Genomic DNA, 17,663 nt, shown 5'->3' on the forward strand with positions numbered 1-17,663 from the left:
GGGGGTATCTTACGATTTAGAAATGTTTTTAGCTGTTCTGAATTCTTTTTATTTTAATTTATCTCAGGAAGCAGGGGCCTGTCTAGGAACATAAGATCTGCTGGATGGGGCCAAAGGCTTATCTTGTCCTGCATTTGCTCATCACAGCGGCCAACTAGATGTATGTGGCCAGCTCACAAGCAGGACATGAGGGAGTCCATAAGGCACCCTGACGGTATGGCAGAGGACTTGCTTTTCCTCTTGCCTCGCTTTTTAACCCATTGTGTCTTTGTGCACTTCTAAGGTACTCCATATTCTGCATGAATTTTGGAAAAAACATTTCCTTACCAATAAATAGAATATTGGGTGTCATTCCAATACTGGGGTATCGATTGGTTTCCACCCTTGTCCTTCTAAACCCCACTCTGCCAACCACTTTGGGTTTTCTTCAGGGAAAGCACGAGGTTAATGGTTAGAGAGTTGGGCTATGACCTAGGAGACTAGGGTTCAAATCCTCACTCAGTCATTGTCTCTCAACCTAACCTGCCATACAGGTTTTCTGTGAAGCTCCTTGGAAGAAAAAGTGGTATATAAATGTAATAAATATAAAGAAATAAATAAACCAACAATGAGTCAACAGTGTGAAGCAGTGGCAGCAAAAAAAAAAAAAAAAGAAAGAAAGAAAAGAAAAAAGCTAATGGTATTCTAGGCTACATCAACAGAAATTCCTGATCAAGGGAAGTAATAACACCACTCTATTCTGCCTTGGACAGAACACATCTGGAATGCTGTGTCCAGTTCTGGGCACCACAACTTAAGAAGGATATTGACAGGCTGGAATGTACGCAGAGGAGGGCGACCAAGATGATCAAGGGTCTAGAAACCAAGCCTTATGAGGAATGGTTGAGGAGATGAGTATGTCTAGCCTGGAAGAGAGGAGACAAGGAGGAGATATGATAGCCATCTTCAAGTATCTCAAGGACTGTCACCTGGAAGAGGGAACAAGCTTGTTTTCTCCTGCTCTGGAGGGTGGGATCTAAACCAAGGGCTTCAAGTTACAAGAAAGGAAATTCGGCAAGGAAACCTTTGGAAGAACTTTCTGACAGCAAGGGCCGTTTGACATTGGAATGAACTCCCTTGCAAGGTGGTGGCCTCTTCCTTGGAGGTTTCTAAGCGGAGGTGCGGTGGGCATCTGTGAGGGATGCTTTAGCTGCGACTCCTGCTTTGCAGAGGGTTGGACCAGATGATCCTTAGGATCCCTTCCAACTGTACAGTTCGATGACATATGAGACAACGATCCAGAGCTCTACCTCGCGTGTGAGCCGGTCCTTACTCCCCGGCGAGCCCACATTAGGACTGCAGCTTTACGGGGACTTCTGAACGAGTCACTTCCCCACCCGCACTGTCGGAAAGCGGGTCGCCCGCATTTCCAAGCCTCGATCTGTCCGGGGCTTCCTTAAAGCCCAGGAAGTCCTTTTCCTCTCTTCTCTCCCTCTCTCCTCTCCTCCTCCTCTTTGGGTTCCCCCCTCCCTTCTTCCTTTCCGCGCAAACTCTTCGCCATGCCTGCTGCTGCCGCTGCCGCCGCCGCTGCCATTGGTATCACACACACTCCAGCGAGAGCCCTGCAGGAGCCGGAGCAGCGCGAGCCCAACCCTGCTGCTGCTGCTGTTGCAAGGAGAGGCGAGGCAAGGGGATCAACGGCGGCGGCGCCCGGCAGCCCCGGGCCCAGGCGCGCGTGCCTGCCCGCCTGCCTGCCCGCCCGCCTGCCAGAGGGAGGAAGGATGCGAGCCGCTGGCTGCGTTTGCTCCGCAAGGGTCCGTCGTCTGCAGCAGCAGCAGCCCAACCGCTGCCGCCGCCGCCGCCACCAGATCTGGGAAACGCTTGTGCAATAGTTCAAGTGACGCACCGAGGGAGTAGGGAGGGGGGAGATTCCCCCTCCTCCTCTAATTTTCTTTCTTTCTTTCTTGTTTTTTTGGAAGAAGGTGGAGACTTTTTCATTTTTTGTATCAACTACGGGGTTCATACGCAGTGCAAGTTAAAAGGAGCCCTTTTAAATGAATCTTCCTTGCATTTGCGCCCCCATCGTTTTCTTTCTTTCTTTCTTTTATTAAAAATAATAATATAAATGAATCACCCCCAACGCAAGGGATGGCAAACTTCAGCTCTCTGGCTGCTTCATCGTGGAAGATCTTAAAGTCCTGCTGAACAAAGATCAGGTAAGGAGCACAGGGCTTTGTCCGAGGATGGAAGGAACGGAGAGAGGGGGGCAAAGGCGAGCGCTTGGTCGCCACGCGTTAGCCGCTCGTCGGAATTCCAACAAACGGCGCTCCCCGCCGCGCCATCGCTGCCACCTGCCTTGCCCATCAAGTGCCCGCGGAGAAGCCGCCGCCGCCGCCGGGCTCCGGAGTAAAGTTGGTTGCGATTGATTGCAGGATGAGTTCTCTTTTCACCCCGTCTTTCCATCCAGCACCTTCCTGCTCCTCTCTTATCTCCCCCCCCCCCCCCGGATTCCATCCCGATTCCTCCTCCTTTCAAATTGATGGCATGGAACGCCAATTAATTGTTAGTATCTTTATTTTACTGTTATTCCTAATTGCCCCGCTTGTGAACGCCGCTCGCAAAATGGCACAACTACTAATCGCAACCTGCCCTCCCCCACGCAAAATTTTCTCCCTCCGCCTAAGGTAGCAAGTTTGCTCCTGCTTTTTACAGCTTGCACATTTAAATGAATAAACTATAAAAAGGTAGCTTTTCTAATAATGATGATGATGATTGCAAATGAGAACGACCCCCCCCCCCACACGGATGAGTCGGTTTGGAAGTTTTTTAGACTGATATTTATAGTGGCAGATTGCGGCGGCGTGAGGGTGGCAGAGGCGAGAGAATAAATATCTTTTTGTATGTGTTTCTCGCTCTCGTCTTTGGCCGGGGAGGCGAAAGATACAAGTGTCCGGTTCTTCTTCCTCCTTCTGCTGCATTCACGCGAAAGGTTCTCTTCCCTCCCCTCCTCCCCGCCAAATTCAGCTGTCCGCCCCCCCCCCCGGCTGCTTTTTGCTGTTAGCTTTTAACGCCATGAAAACGAATCAGCGTAAATCGGCTACGTTTAATTCGAGGCTTTTAGGTGGTTTTTTTGTTTGTTTTTTAATGCGTATGTGGATTTATTGATGCAAAAGAGCCGGGGGGGGGGTAGGAGGGAAGGAGATTTTCCCAGCGGATTCCTTTCTTTCGTGCATGCAACTTCCCAACATCGTTTGCATCTGAAATGGGTGCGATCTGAATCATCGCCTGCAAATTTTGGAGAGGTCTCTGTGCATCGGCGGGGGGCGGGGGGAGAGGAAGAGAAAATCGGTGGTCGTTTGGTGTTGCATTACCTAATGCCAGGAAGAAGAAAGAAGGAGAAAAAATTCTCTTTCTCTCGGCGGAAGGCAACAGAGTGTCTCGTTAGCTGGCTAAATTGCAATTGGATTCGGCGGCTCCGGCAGTTTAATTGCTTTGGCTTGCAAGCCGCAGTGTTTCTTCTTTGGGGGGTGGCAACAGGATGCAGGACTCCCCACCCGCCTCCCTTCCCCAAAAGGAACAGATCCAGAATACGGAAAGGCTTCTGCTTTGAAGAGAGAAGGTCGATGACAGAAGGCGAGGCGAAGAAGGAAACGGGATTCATTAGGGAAGCTTCACTTCCAACTCCCGTTTTTTAAAAAAGTAATACTGCCCTTTTTTTCTTTTTCTTTTACAAGGTGGGTGATTCTGTTCAGAAGTGTTTTCTGGCGCCCACTGTAGGAGAAGGAAGAAATGACACTCGGTGGCCAGAGTGCCCTTCTGTCTAAAACACACACTCTTTTTCCTGGTAATGATGATTGGTTCTCACATGTATGTAATCCCTTGCTTTCTCATGACTGACATGTGCATGTGTGAACCAACACCATTAAAAAGGCTTGGGTACAGGCATATTCTATCAGTGGTGGTGACAGCTGGATAGCTCATGTATACAACCCCATTTCCACTTGATGCCATAGGTGCTGGGTTTTGACTCTTGAGTTGTATCTTAAAATAAAATTGTGTTATGGGTGCTAGGAGCAGGGTTGAAGTTTATTTCCCGATAGATTCTTGTTTGCTTGTGTTGCATTGAGTTACCACTGATTGGAGGTTGGCTTGTAAACATGCCAGCTATCGCTTGGCGTGAAACTCTCAAGAGGTAAAATGCAACATGCCTACATATTTTCTATTCTTACAACCCATGTCTCACTGACCTCTGCACCTTTGTAAGTTGTGCCATCCATGTTCTCAGGCAGTGTCTTAAGAGTGTGACAGTGAGGCCTTCCAAATAGCTCTGGAGCACAGAATTTTCCCTGGAGATTCGCCAAAGTCAGAATCTGAGCTTTATTTTATTATCGCTTTGTACCATCTTTCAGCAGCTGTGGTTAGAGAGAGAACACTTAGGGCATGCTGTTCCGTCTATATTTTAATAAAAAATGTGGGTTACTTGCTCCTAACCCTTCTAGTGTGTGAACTAAATATCTTCATAGATCTAAATCAACTTTTGCCAGCCTGGTCATTGCTAGATGTTTTGGACTACGATTCTTATCAGCCTTAGCCAAAACATATGGAGGGGAGCACCAGGTTGAAGGCTGGTCTCAATATAAAGTATTTTGTGATGGCTGGATTCAAATACCTGCAGCAGCTTTTGCTATAGACGCTGGTCTGACATTATTCTTTTTGGAGCGATGAATAAGAGGATGTGTGTGCAACATGACAGGGAGTGAAAATGTGCATTTAGATGCTGGTGGGGAGGTGTAGTGAGATGAGTCACTTCTTTGCATCTGCCTTGTTTTTTCCCTTCCCTTCCCTCATTTGCACCGTTGGTTAACATTCTGCTCCGTTCCTCTATGCACTCGCCTCACTGCATTCAGAGGGACAGATTTCGTTGCAATTTCTGGGAACACTTCTGTGACACAAAGGGTGGCTTCAGCTCCCGCGGACCATAGAACAGGGGTGTTGAACATGTGGCTGCCCATCAGACGATGTCGGACTCCCAACTTCCATCAGCCCCGGTGAGCATCTTCAAGGATGTTGGGAGCTGTAGTCCAGCGGCATCTGTAGGGCCACAGGTTCCTCGCCCCGGCTTTAGAGACTAGTGATCCCTTCGAACCCTATTTATTTAATGGGTGCATATGGAACAGTGGGGCAGTTTTTCTGTTTGGTTGAGAGCGCAAGCCACTACGGGTTGGGGAAGGACTGGAACTCAGTGGTGGAGCACCTGCTCTGCAGGCAGAAGCTTCCAGGTTCAGTCCCCAATGGCAACTCCAGGCAGGGCTGGGAGAGACTCCTGCCTAAGCCCTGGTGGGGATCCCCTGCCAGTCAGTGATACTGAGCTAGGTAGACCAATGGTCTGACTCAGTATAAGGCAGCTTCCTGTGTTCCAGGAGCAGAGCAAATGCTTTGCATGCAGAAGGACTTAGGTTCAGTCCCCAGCAGCATCTCCAGGTGTGGCTGGGATAGAGCCCTGCCTGAATCTCTGGAATGTTGCTGCTGGTTGAAGTTTCCAGAGCCAGAAGGACCAAGGATCTCATTTGTTGTAAGGCAGCCAAGAGGTCCTCCTGGTCCCCTCCCCACACCTCAGTGAAGATATGCTTGCCAGGAGGGTTGCAGGGTTGTGTGTGTATGTGTGTGTGTGGGGGGGGGACTATGCTCTCAGCTTCATCTCCTTCTCAACCATATGAGGGTGATATTAATCCTGACCTGCCTTACAGCATCATTGGAAGGGTTACCCAGATAGACATGGAGCATTTTGCATTCTCAAATGTGCTACAGATATTCTCAAGTGTTATTCAGTGTAGAGAATACTATTTTTTTTTTTTTTTTGAAAATCTTACAATTAAATCTTAGGCAGGCTTTCCTAGAAGTAGGTTCTATGGAATCCAACAGCTCTCACATTCTAGTAAGTGTGCTAAGAATTTGAGCCCAGGCTTAAGTGCTATGGTTTTGGGTGGTTGTGTGTGTGTGTTTTGCAGGATGTTTTATGATCATATTGTTACATAAATCAATATATGTTTAATGAGAAGCATGCTCCTTGCTGTTCATGGGGCTTGTTCATTAGTAAATGTGTTTTGAATTACAGCCTAAACGTGATTTCTGGATTGCAGAGAAATCTCTGTGTGTATTATATCAAACGTTTTTTGGCATGGCATGCTACAAGACCTTATGGAGCTGGTTCGTTTACTTGCCTCATCACTGAGATTCTTAAGCCAGACTTATAAAATAGTCACTCATCTGCAGTGAGTAGGTTTACCTACTTCCCTTTGCTCATTGTTTGATGCTATGGATTTACAGGTGGGAAGGATTTTCTTTTTTCCTGCCACATCAGATTAGTTAGTGATTCTGGGGCTGTTCTTTACCTTCTCCAGGATCATGCACCTTGCCTCAGTTTCTTGAACTGCTTTGAGCTGGGACTCTGCTCCAGAGCTTGTTTGAACTTCAGGGCTGGAGCCTGTCAAATAACCAGAGCATGTGAAGAGTGCCTATGGCCAAGTAACAGCAGCTAGGCTCCCCAAATTTGGTTTGGGAAGCATGGGTCTCCAGGATGCATCACACATTTTACATGCAAGCTCAAACCCACCCCCATCAGCCTCTCTCTTTCTAGAAATGAACCGCTGCTGGGATTTCTCTGCTCTGTACAGTTGCCTGCCTTGCTCTCCTTCCTTTAGATGCATTAGAATCTGGATTGTGTCAATCAATCCAGGAGAGATTAATTGTGTGTGTGTGTGTCCATCTGGGACAGCCTTCCCCAAGCTGGTGCCCTCCAGATGTTTTAGATTGCAGCACCTATCAACCACAGCACAGCATGACTACTTAGGGCTGGTGAGAGCTGGAGTCCAAAGCATCAGCTTGGGGACAGGCAGAGCTAGGAAATCCTTGCACCCCTCTTGCTGTACAGCTCTGTGGAGAGCTTTGCAGATTGGAGGTAGTGGGCCTCAAGTTGACCGGATGTGTCCCCCATCCTCCACAGCAAGAAAGCCAGCTTGGAGCGGGCTGATGGGTTTTATTTAGTCCTGGTCTCAGCTGGCCATGAGATTGGCAGCATCTTCACTCACAGGAAAGGGCCAGTGATGGCAGCCCCCTCCGCTGCTCTAGAAATATGTCTCTCACTGAGTGACCCCTTTTGCCTTTCTAGTCCACTGCTTAACGCTTTGCTCTCTGCGACACGCTCTTGAGATGGCCCCATTTGGCATCTCAGTCAGGCACAAGAAGGCAGAAATTGTGAAGTTGCGGAACGGGCATCTCTAGTGTACAGCTGTGAATGGAACCTCTACCCCCAGATGGCGGTGGAGACAGTGCTGGTTGGGCCCCAGGCAGATCTGTCATCACAGGGTCTTTCCATCTGTGGGATGGAGCTGCAAGCGAGAAATGGAACCAAGGGTAGTGCATGGAGCAGCTTCTGTGGCATAGTGGGGGACTGGGGTGCCTGGGAATGTGCGCATGGAATGAAACAAAGCCATCATGCTAAACGTGGAGTGTTTAAGTAAGTGGGCTGTTGCTTCTGCGTTCCCAGTAAAGTGAGAAGTTCCAGTGGTGGTGGGGTTGTATTTTAAGGAGCTGAATTTGGACATTCAGAGTAAGAATCACCTTCACTGGAATATGCTAAAAGGTTTGCTGGTGGCCACGAAACCGTTGCCAGTGATTGGCTGAGATGCCGGAGTATCACAGAAGAGCACAAAGCAGGCTGCCATTGGACTGAGCTGCTCTGATGATGGAGAAGGGGCAGGGCATGCTAGAGTGGAAAAATAGAAAGAAGTCTGCCTAAGAAACTGAGCATTCTAAGAAGGAAGCTTTGAAGACTTATCCAGTGGAACAAGGTTCACTCAGCCAGGAGGTGGAGAGGTGAAGATAAAAGGGCCCATTCACATTCAACCAATGGCCAACTCTTTGGCTGCAGGCTTTCAGCAGAACTCTTAACCTCATATCTGATGAATGTCTGAAGCTGCTTATGCTGCCGTCTATTCTAGCTGGCAGTGGTTTTCCAGGGTCTTAAGGAGAGGGAAGCCTTTTGTAGTTCTCCACTTCAGACCACATCAGGGATTGAACTCAGAAATATCTGCATGCAGAGCAAGAGATAGACCACTGGAAGGGACCAGGGCTTTATTTTGTGAATTCTGAGAACAGGAGATATCTGGACAGGATAAGAAACAGTCTCCAAACTCCTACTGCAGCTGTGCCCAACCTGGTGCCCTCCAGATCAGCTTCCATCAGCCCCCAGCCAGCATGGCTATTCATCTGTGGCTGCCCCTCCCTTGCAGATCAACTCAGGAAATCCAGTTGTAATTCGGTGAGAGTGCTTAGCTTCTGTTTCATCCAGAGTCTGTAATTCCTCCCGATGCGACAGCTGTCACGGCGCAAGGGAGAGCACGAGGAACGTGTCACATTTGATAAGGACACTCTAGCCAGCTAATTTCTGCCCAGGAGGACAGGGAGAAATTGCTCTGAAATCCAGTGCAATCCTGCAATGCTCTTTTCCATGCATCTCCTCCCAAGTCCCTTTGCCTGTGTTTTGCATGACAGAATTACATCGCATGGCATAGTTAGAGAAGTTGTGCTTAAAACAGCTCCCTCCTCCCCTCCTGCCCCTTGGAAGACTCCCGTTTTCTTGCTTCATCAAGGGAGCTGTGCATTTTGAAGCAAACTGACCCAATTTGCAACTCCCAGATAAATACATAGATTAGAACGTACTTATACTTTGGATTTTGCACTTGTGAATTTTGCAGTGGAGTTCTCTGCTCAAAAAACATGTCACGATTAATAAAAAAAATAGTTTCGAATAAAATACATTTAGAAATGCATTCATTGAGATAAAATACTTTTAAAAAAATCACAAATTAATGTGAGAGCACAAATTAATGTGCACCTGCAAAATGAACAGAGACCAGAAATAGACTGATCTGTCTGTTCTTAACCCCTTTTGTAAAAGAAGCCCCTTGTGCAGAGATGTTTGTAAGGCTGTGGTTGGATATACACTTGGGGAACCTTTTTCAGACAGGGGGTCACATGCCAGGGTAGGCAGGGCCAGAGGAAGTGGTGGGTGGGGCAATGGGTAGGCAGCTCCCACTTTTGTAGTTAGCTGCATTCCAGTCACACACAAAAAGTCAGAGGCTTCCACCCCAAGCCATCTTTTCATCTTTCCAGTTTCCAAGCAAGCAAAGAGATTTTTCAGCTGCAGAACTGCACTTGCAGGGGTAGGCCTGGGGAGCGATATAGCCTCAGAAGGGGAACCATGGCTTGGGAAGAGTCCTGTTGGCCAAATAGAGAGACCTGGAGGACCTATGGGTCACTTCCACCTGGGCTGGGAAACCTCAGGCTGGTTCCCCAACCAGGGTGGGAGTGGCCCATAGGTCTCTTGGGGGGGGGGTTGGAGTCTTAGAGGGTTGGAGTCTTAGAGGGACTATTAGAGGGTTGAGTGACATAAGACTGCTGTGCAGGAACCTGTCATTTTCTTAATTTTGGTTGTCAACAGAGATAGAAGCCATGTTAAGTTAGAGTAGGTCCATTGAAATTAGTGAATGCTAATTTCATGCTATGTGTTCATAGAATCATAGAGTTGTAAGGGACCCCAAGGGTCATGTAGTCCAACCCCATTCACTGCAGGAATCACAGCTAAAGAAACCCTGACAGATGGCCATTCAACCTCCGTTTACAAACCACCTTCTGAGTTAGGTCCATTGATTTCAATAGATCTGCCCTGAGTAAAACTTAGTTGAGTATTATCCAATGTTGGGGTAAGCCTGTTTATCATAGTGAAGGACAATGAGCCAATGCTGCAACTAGGGCAGGTATCCGGCTTTCTCATAGACCTCTGTGGTCCCTTTTCACTTTCAGGGAGATTGTGAGAGAGTCCTGCTAGGAACATGGGGAGCTGCCTTACACTAATTTGGGCTGTCGGACGATCTAGATTCTAGCTCATGTTCAAGCAAGCCACAGTTTGCCTAGACAAACTCTGTCTTTGTGTTATGTGCTAACCAGGTCATTTTGTGATTTAAGACGGTTTAATACCTGCCAATATATTACATGCAGAGCCTACTGCAAAGAATGTTATAGGTTTAACTCTTTTTTACCCCGAAATGGAAACACAGCTTTGGCATGGTTTTCCAGTGTGGTTGCCTGGAGACCAATCTTTTTCATCCACAGGGGACTTGGTTCCTTTTCTGGAGGTTTGCATTATGCTCATCACACCATCCAATTAAGCTGCACCCCATGAGGCATCAGGGATCTGAAGCAGCCGGAAAGACTGGGTTTGAGGGCTATTGCCAATGTGGGTCAGCATTGCTGGATGAGACCAGCAGGCCATTGGTCTGGCTTGGCAGGATGCAGCTCCTTCTATCATTAGAGAAGCCTTTCTTGGAAGTGCTGTCCACTGCCCAGGAGAGTCAGCATCTCTTGATTGTAGCAAGTATCTGGGTCTCCTGTCAGCTCCTGTCTCAGAAGCAGATCTTGCAGAGCAAAGCAGTCTGTTCTCTTGAGGTTTGCAGGATTTGACTAATAAAAGTCAAGATTGAGAAGATAAGAAAAGGAGAGGCAAGGAGAGATTAGTGATTAGACAAGGAGCAGAGAGAGAGACATAAAAATACTCATTGTCTTAAGAGCCCAAGGACTGCCTTAGTAGATCAGACCAATGGTCCAGTTTAGGCTGGGGACATTCCAGCTGTGGCCCACAAGAAGAGTGTGAGGGCAAAAGTCATCAGGCTTCAAGGATTGGTATTTGCTCTTGTTGCTTTCAGTCTGCACATGTTATATAATTGATTATGTCCTCCCCCCATCCCAATTTGCAGAGTGATTCCTTTGCATTGAAATGAATGGGGTGTAATGATATAATGGCAATGTAATTTACTTTAAGTGATGTGATGAATTACATAATTTTGCTACAGTGGACAATAACAGCATGAGAAGAGCCTGTTGGATTAGGCCAATGGCCTCTCTAGTCCACCCTCCTATTCTCATGTGGAAGGCCTGCAAGCAAGACCTGAGCACATAAGCACTTTCCTCTCCTGTGGATCCCAGCAACTGAGATTCAGAAGCATTTCTGCATCCAGCTGTAGACACAGAGTGTAGCCATTGTGGCTAGCAGGCACTGATAGCCTTCTTCAACTTGAATCTGCCCAGTCTTCTTTTAAAGCCACCCGAGTTGGTAGCCATCACTGCCATCATAATGAAACAAACAATGTCATTTTTGGCAGAAGATGAAGTGCAGCAGAAAGGACACAGTGCTTTGTGTGATGAATGCAGAACGAAACAGAGAACAAGGTTTCCTTACATCCCTAGAGGCAAGGTGGGGGTTGACTTCCAAGGAGAAATAGATGGTTGGAGGGGCAGAAGTTGAAAGGCAGGCAGGGAGGGCTCACAATTAAATGCAACAGTCAGGAAACAGCAGCTGCTGCTGAGTGGGTAACAGGATGCTTAAGAGGGATGAGCTGGGTTGGTTGCAAGGGTCTGGTGCTTCCTGATTGGCTTGCAGAGTCAGCTGAATATATTCAAGCAGGATGTCAGTTGACTTTCTTCAGGATGGAAGTGCAGTCTAGGGGGCTCCCTTCCCACCTAAGACCTGGCCACATCCACACCTCACATTTAAAACCCTATGATACCACATTAAACCATCATGGCTCCCCACAGGGAGTTTGTTAAGGGTGCTGAGAGCTGTCAGTAGATCCCCTCTATTTCCCCTCAAAGAGCTACAACCCCCAAAGTTCCTTGTGCAAAGGGATTTATTACTAAACCACTCTGAGAACTGTAGCTCTGAGAGGGGAGCGGGAGTCTCCTAATACAGTAACTCTCAGCATCTGGAACAAACTACAGATCCCAGGATTCTTTGAGGGAAGCCATCCCTGTTCACAGTGGCATCATGGTGATACTGCAGCCCCAAGGAACACAGGAAGCTGCCTTATACTGAATCAGGCCACTGGCCCATCTAACTCCATATTTGTCCAATCCTATTTTAACACTATTGAAATACAACTCCCCTCAGCCCCAGCCAGAAGAATGCACCTGGAGAGCACCAGGGCAGTGAAGGCCCTTCTACACCCCCTCCGCATAGCAAAACGGGGGCCCATCTGTGAAAATAGCACAGCAGCAAGCTTAAAAAAAAAAATGAAGAGAAGGAACTCCATATAAATAGCCAGTGAAATTAATTGCTATGGGATGCTGGGAGTGGCCATTGCCTCAACTGCCTTTAAAAACAAATTAGAGAAATGCGCTCGGATTGGGCCTCTTCATGACTGCCAGACGTGACAGCTAGTGGAGCGGTACTCCCCCCACCCACCCCAGTCTGGAGACAGACTGCAGCAACTGCGGATCACATGGGACTCCCCCTGCCACCACCGCCCCTCACACAAAATACAGCAGATAAGAAACATATGAAGAGGGGATCTGTGGCAGAGAGAAAGGAAGAGAACAGGAAACGCAATCCTAACAGGGCATGGATTTTGCCATTGTATGTAGTCATTGATTTACAGTGGCTTTCACCAAGCTGCTGCTCTCCAGATAAACATCTGGAGGGCACCAGGTTGGTGAAGGCTGTTCGTGGAGGAAAAGGCTACCAATGGCTACTAGCCATGATAGCTCTGCTCTGCTTCCATGGTTGGAGGCAGTAATGCTTCTGAATACCAGTTGCTGGAAGCCACAGGAGGGCAGAGGGCTCTTGTGCGTGGGTCTTGCCTTTGGGTTTCCCACAGGCGTCTGGTTGGCCACTGGGAGCCCAGCTTAGTGGCCTAGGTGTGTCATTGGCCTGATTCAACAGCAGGGCTCCTCTTACATTCTTAACCAAGTTCTGCTTTTTGTTTTTCCCTGCTTTACAATGCCAGCTCCCAGACTAAGCTAAGGAGAGTATGCTACGTTAACATTTCTCAAACTTCCAGTCACTGGGGTACACACTTCTTTGTTCTGTGCTGAAATCGGGGTTGTGCTTTGCTTCTCAAAGTTACAAAGCCAGAGTTGCCTGTGATTGTCACAGGTGCAAAACTGGTCATGTGGCAAGGAGAGGAGGAAGGAAGGTCGACGCAGTGTAAGTGGATCCTAAAAACCTCTTGGCATGGTTCTACTGCTAATGTCCACTCCTCCATTGGGTATCCCAGGGCCATTTGCCTCCTGCTGCAGCCTCGATCCAGGTCAGCCCTTCTGCATCTCCAAATAAGGCTCCCACTGATGTGCTGGGAGGTGTGCTGGGAGGTTTCTTTCCAGTGCAAATAGCAATTCTGTGTTTGTCTCTGCTCCAGATCAGGGCAACAGCAGGGAACAGAAAATGTTTAACCCCCTTCTACTACTCCTAAGAACAGAGCCTGCTGGATCAGTCCAGTGGTCCTTCTTGTCCACCCTCCTGTTCTCATAGTGGTCAACCAAATGCCCCAATCGGAAGCCCCAAAATAGGACCTGATCACCTGCTCCCCACATTTTGTACTCTACTCTGCCAGGTAGCTGATCTGGATCCAGCTCATGTACCTGTGTGTTGTTAAACCATTCTTGCAATTGTTCGTGTGGTATAGAAGTTAGAGTGTCAGACCTGGGAGACCAGGGTTCAAATCTTCACTCAGACAGGGAGCTCCCAGGGTGACCACAGGCCAGTCACTGTCTCTCAGCCTAAACATACCTCACAGGACTGTTATGAAGATAAAATGGGGGTGGCAGGGAGAAGAGTCTACATCTACCTGAGTTCATAGCAGGAAAGGTGAGGTGTAAACTAATTGCAAATTGGGGTCACAGGGAAAAGGGGGCCCTAAATCCAGGTGTTCCCTTATTAGGATGGCTGCATGTGAATTAGTAGTTATGAAGGTTCAATGTTGAGCTAGATGTGCCTTGGGGCAAAGCAAGTCACAGCAGCTCTTATACTGGTGCAAAGCAAAGGATGTTACAGTATTCCATTGGATTAGCTTAGTGGTGGAAAGACTGATGCATGAATTGGGAGGTCCATTCCATGTTCAGATTTTTGCCTCTTCCAGGAACTCTCTGGGGTGTCTTAGAATGGTCAGCCCCATATCTGTCTGCACTGTGAGACTAACAGTGCCCGCCTACCTTGCAGGGTGGTTGTAAGGGTAGTAGCATAGTAATGTGAAACACTTTTTAATAATAATAATAATAATAATAATAATAATAATAATAATAATAATAATAATTTATTTATACCCCGCCCATCTGGCTGGGCTTTCCCAGCCACTCTGGGCGGCTTCCAAAAAAATATTAAAATACTGTAATACATCAAACATTAAAAGCTTCCCTAAACAGGGCTGCCTTCAGATGTCTTCTAAAAGTCTGGTAGTTGTTGTTCTCTTTGACATCTGGTGGGAGGGCGTTCCACAGGGAGGGCGCCACTACCGATGTTCAATGTTTCTGTTGCTGCTGTTGCCCCCAACTCTAGTCCCAGTGCTCTCCCTGATCTCACCACTCTCTCTCTCTCTCTCTCTCCCTCTCTCTCTCCCCCTCTCCCCCCTCCCCCCCCACCAGGCATGGGCAGTCCTGTAAATCACTCAAGGCTATAAGGCAGGCACAGAGTGTTCTCTGGCAGAGAATAATCCTTAATCTTGGAGCAGCTTTTAAACTCAAACTCGCATTTGGAAGACCTTTGAAAAAAAATTTTTTAATGACAGTTAAGGTAAAATAAATTCCCCAAAAGGGCCGCCTGGCTGCCAGTGATAGCGACTCTGATCCAGCGATTGGCAAAAAGCATCGCTGTTAACGACATCAGCTTGGTGAATTGTGCCAAAGATGCATTCAGGCTCCTTGGAATGGAGAGTGGCAGCGGGCCAGGAAGGGAGAAAAGGAGCCTTCCCCTGGCTCCCGGCCCAGTGGGATGTTCTGTAGGCACTTCTGGGCAAACCCCTCTCCTTCCCCCACCAACCTCCCTCAACAGTGGGCTGTACTCTGGACAGCTTTCATTGCATGCCACACGAATGCCAGTTTGCTGGGATTGTCTCCCTTGTGCAGCCTCCTGTGAAACCATTCTTCAGTCTGGGGCCTGCCATTTACCAGGCAAGCACTGGGGCTCTCAAAGAGGAGATCCCAGCCACTTTGCTCCTCCCCAGACCTCCTTGGCTTGGTTAAGAAGGGAAGAGCTCAGCCCTAAGCCTGGATTCAGATGACCTGCTAAGCCAAAGTGTGGCTTAGCTCAGTGTGGCCAGGGAGCAGAAGGGACCAGAGAGGAGCACAGCAGCTGCAGCTCCTCTCTGAAGGCACGACCTGTTTCAGTGAGCATAGTTTGGCTTACAGTGTCATGAGAATCCATATTTTTTCTTTGAAATTGGGTGCAAGTGTCAAGCTGATGTCTGAATGCAAAACAGGATTATGAGTTCCAAATTTCATTGTGATGTCTCATTGCTTGAGGGAGGTATTAGTGTGCTCTACAACTTTCTTGGCTCCTTTCTTGGGGCTTGAGCTGGCTTCCAAACTTCAAATGGAGAATTTTGCCCAGAATTTGCAATTCTCATACCTCTTTGTTTGAGGCAGATGCTAAGGTTCAAGTTTTGCAAGCAAACAGGGGGCTGGCATACTGCCAAATTAGACCAAAATCTCGCTGTCCTCATGCCTCCCCTGCCTCCAATAGCTCTTGCATACTTTGGCTAGAAATGGTCCCAGAGGTCTAGTAAAACCCCAAAGGAGGATCATTTGCTAACAACAATTAGCCCCAGTGAGAGCAGACAGAGGTTGGCCAAGGGCCCCTTCTAACTGTCGGTTAGGCTGCTTTGGCATCACTGAGAGAGAGAGAGAGAGAGAGAGAGAGAGTCTGAAGGGTGAAAAGCAAAAATGGAGATTTCCCAAACACAAGGAATGAATGTGGTGGTGAGGACATCTCTTCTTCGCATCTGTGGGAAGAAGAGAGGCAAAACTATTAAGGATGGCCTGAAAAATGAGTCCAAAGCCTGAAAATGAAAGAACATGTAAGGCCACATCACCTTAAAAAAGGAAACACATCCTGCTTCTAGTCTGCTAACCACCAGGGCATACAGGTGTCTTCCAAATACTCTTTAAGTTGTGCAGGTTCCCTTGGTGGGAAGACCCACTTCAGAATCTAGAGCAGTTGCACTTTGATAGCAACAGCCCCAAAGGGACATCCAAAGATGTTAGGAAGAAGTGCAGATCAACTGAGGAGGAGGAGGAGGAGTTATTGTCCCTTCTCTTTTCATCAAACAGTCAGTCTGATGACCAGGGAGAGAGTGGATGGCAGGTCCATCAATTAGTGCACTGCACTCTTCCCAATTCTTCATTCCCCCCTATGGTCACTGAAATTGGTGGGGTCACGGTGGAGCCACCAAGCTCAAGGTTTAGTGTCCTTGCCTTAAGGTATACTACATCTAAGCCATGTACAGCTTTAAAGGTACTCAACAACACTTTGAACTGTGCACTGAAACAGATGGATAACCACCAAGGCAGCTGTTGCAGAATTAGTGCAACACGTGTGCGATCACCAACATCCTTGCATCTGCATACTGAAACAGCTGATGCTTTTTGAGGGTTTTCCATGGAGAATGTGTTTCAGTCATCCACCCTGGATGTAACTGTGGAGGCTTGTGTTCCTATGGTCAAGATGGATGAGTGCAGCTAGCTCAACAGCTTCAGCTGGCCAAAAAGCACTCCTGGATGGAGTTGCCAGCTGGCCATCCAGGTATAATGCCTCCTCCAGTGTGATCCAGCGTGTCTTGTAAATTGAGTGCATCTTCACAGGGAATGAAAGGAGGATTTTGAGTCTTTTGCTATGCACTTTTGACTGCAGCCGTAGTCAAGAGGTCCAGGGGTCTTAAAAACTTCCTGGTGAACATTGTAGACCATGGTTTGGATCCAGCTGAATTTGACAGCAGTGACCAGGCTTAGTGGCTGATGGGTCTTGTTGCTGCTCAGGAGGTACGACAATTCCTTGCTGATCCCACAGAAGTCAGGAGTGTAGCTTTCTCATGCCTGATATAGACAGACCAGGCTTCTAGATAGCTCCTTGCTTGGTCTCCCATGATAAATACATTTTGTCTCCCAGGTGACCAGGAATCAAAAGCTTTGTGAACTCGCTGGCCACAAATGACCGAACTTGGGTCTGTGTGGCCCTATGGATTACTCAAAATGGTGACAGGCTGGTCTTTACCATGGCCATTCTTAGAAGATGGCACAGAACTGTAATTCATGTGGGTCTTGCATTTTACCCCGCAATGTGTGTGGGTGAGATTGACGTAGCACTGCAGAATCTCTGCCTGCCTCTCTTGTCCTCTGCCTTCCAAGCTGATGCTGCTCCTTCCTTTCTTCTGTGAGACACCCTCACAGAAGTCATTCAGTCACTTCTAGCTTTGGGGAACGAGAAGCTTTGTCTGGCTTTTCTTTTCTCTTTTCTTTCTTTTCTGCCCTTAATTGAAATTCTGTGAAGTCTCTCTGAATTATAATCAGGTCTTTGAGGAATTGCCCTATCTTCCTGTTGCTACTATGATGTTATCAGGAAAACATCTATACCCTTTTGAAGAAATCTGTCTTCTGATGGAAGAGCAGAGGAGGAGCCGTTCTCCGGCATTACGGAGCTTAAATTCTGCTTTCAAGGTAAAAATTGTGGGGATGCCCCTTTCCACAAAGCCAAAACTTGGGACTCTCCTTTTTTTCTCTGCAAAACATACAGTCCTTTCCTGAAAACATCACCCACAGAGGGGTATCCAGCAACGGCAGTTGTGTTGTGGCCCCAGACCAGG

General features: G+C 47.8%; 1 protein-coding gene across 3 annotated transcripts in view; it reads left to right on the plus strand.

Moving 5' to 3' along the window:
* The first annotated feature begins 1,529 nt into the window (after positions 1-1,529).
* Positions 1,530-17,663, plus strand: part of ADGRB2 (adhesion G protein-coupled receptor B2) — a 157,784-nt gene continuing 141,650 nt past the window's right edge. The window contains exon 1 of one of the 3 annotated variants that reach the window (XM_083453080.1): positions 1,530-2,195. Coding sequence is in view for 1 of the 3 variants with exons in the window: in XM_083453079.1 (XP_083309205.1) it covers positions 4,998-5,027 (30 nt within the window). In the remaining 2 variants the exon portion in view is untranslated. Of the gene's footprint in view, positions 2,196-3,193; positions 3,679-4,846; positions 5,028-17,663 lie in introns of those variants that run through there. The other 2 variants (XM_083453081.1, XM_083453079.1) reach the window with 2 other exon arrangements.

Source organism: Podarcis tiliguerta (assembly GCF_965153285.1).
Source record: "Podarcis tiliguerta genome assembly, chromosome: 8".
In the NCBI taxonomy this organism is placed as follows: Eukaryota; Metazoa; Chordata; class Lepidosauria; order Squamata; family Lacertidae; genus Podarcis; species Podarcis tiliguerta.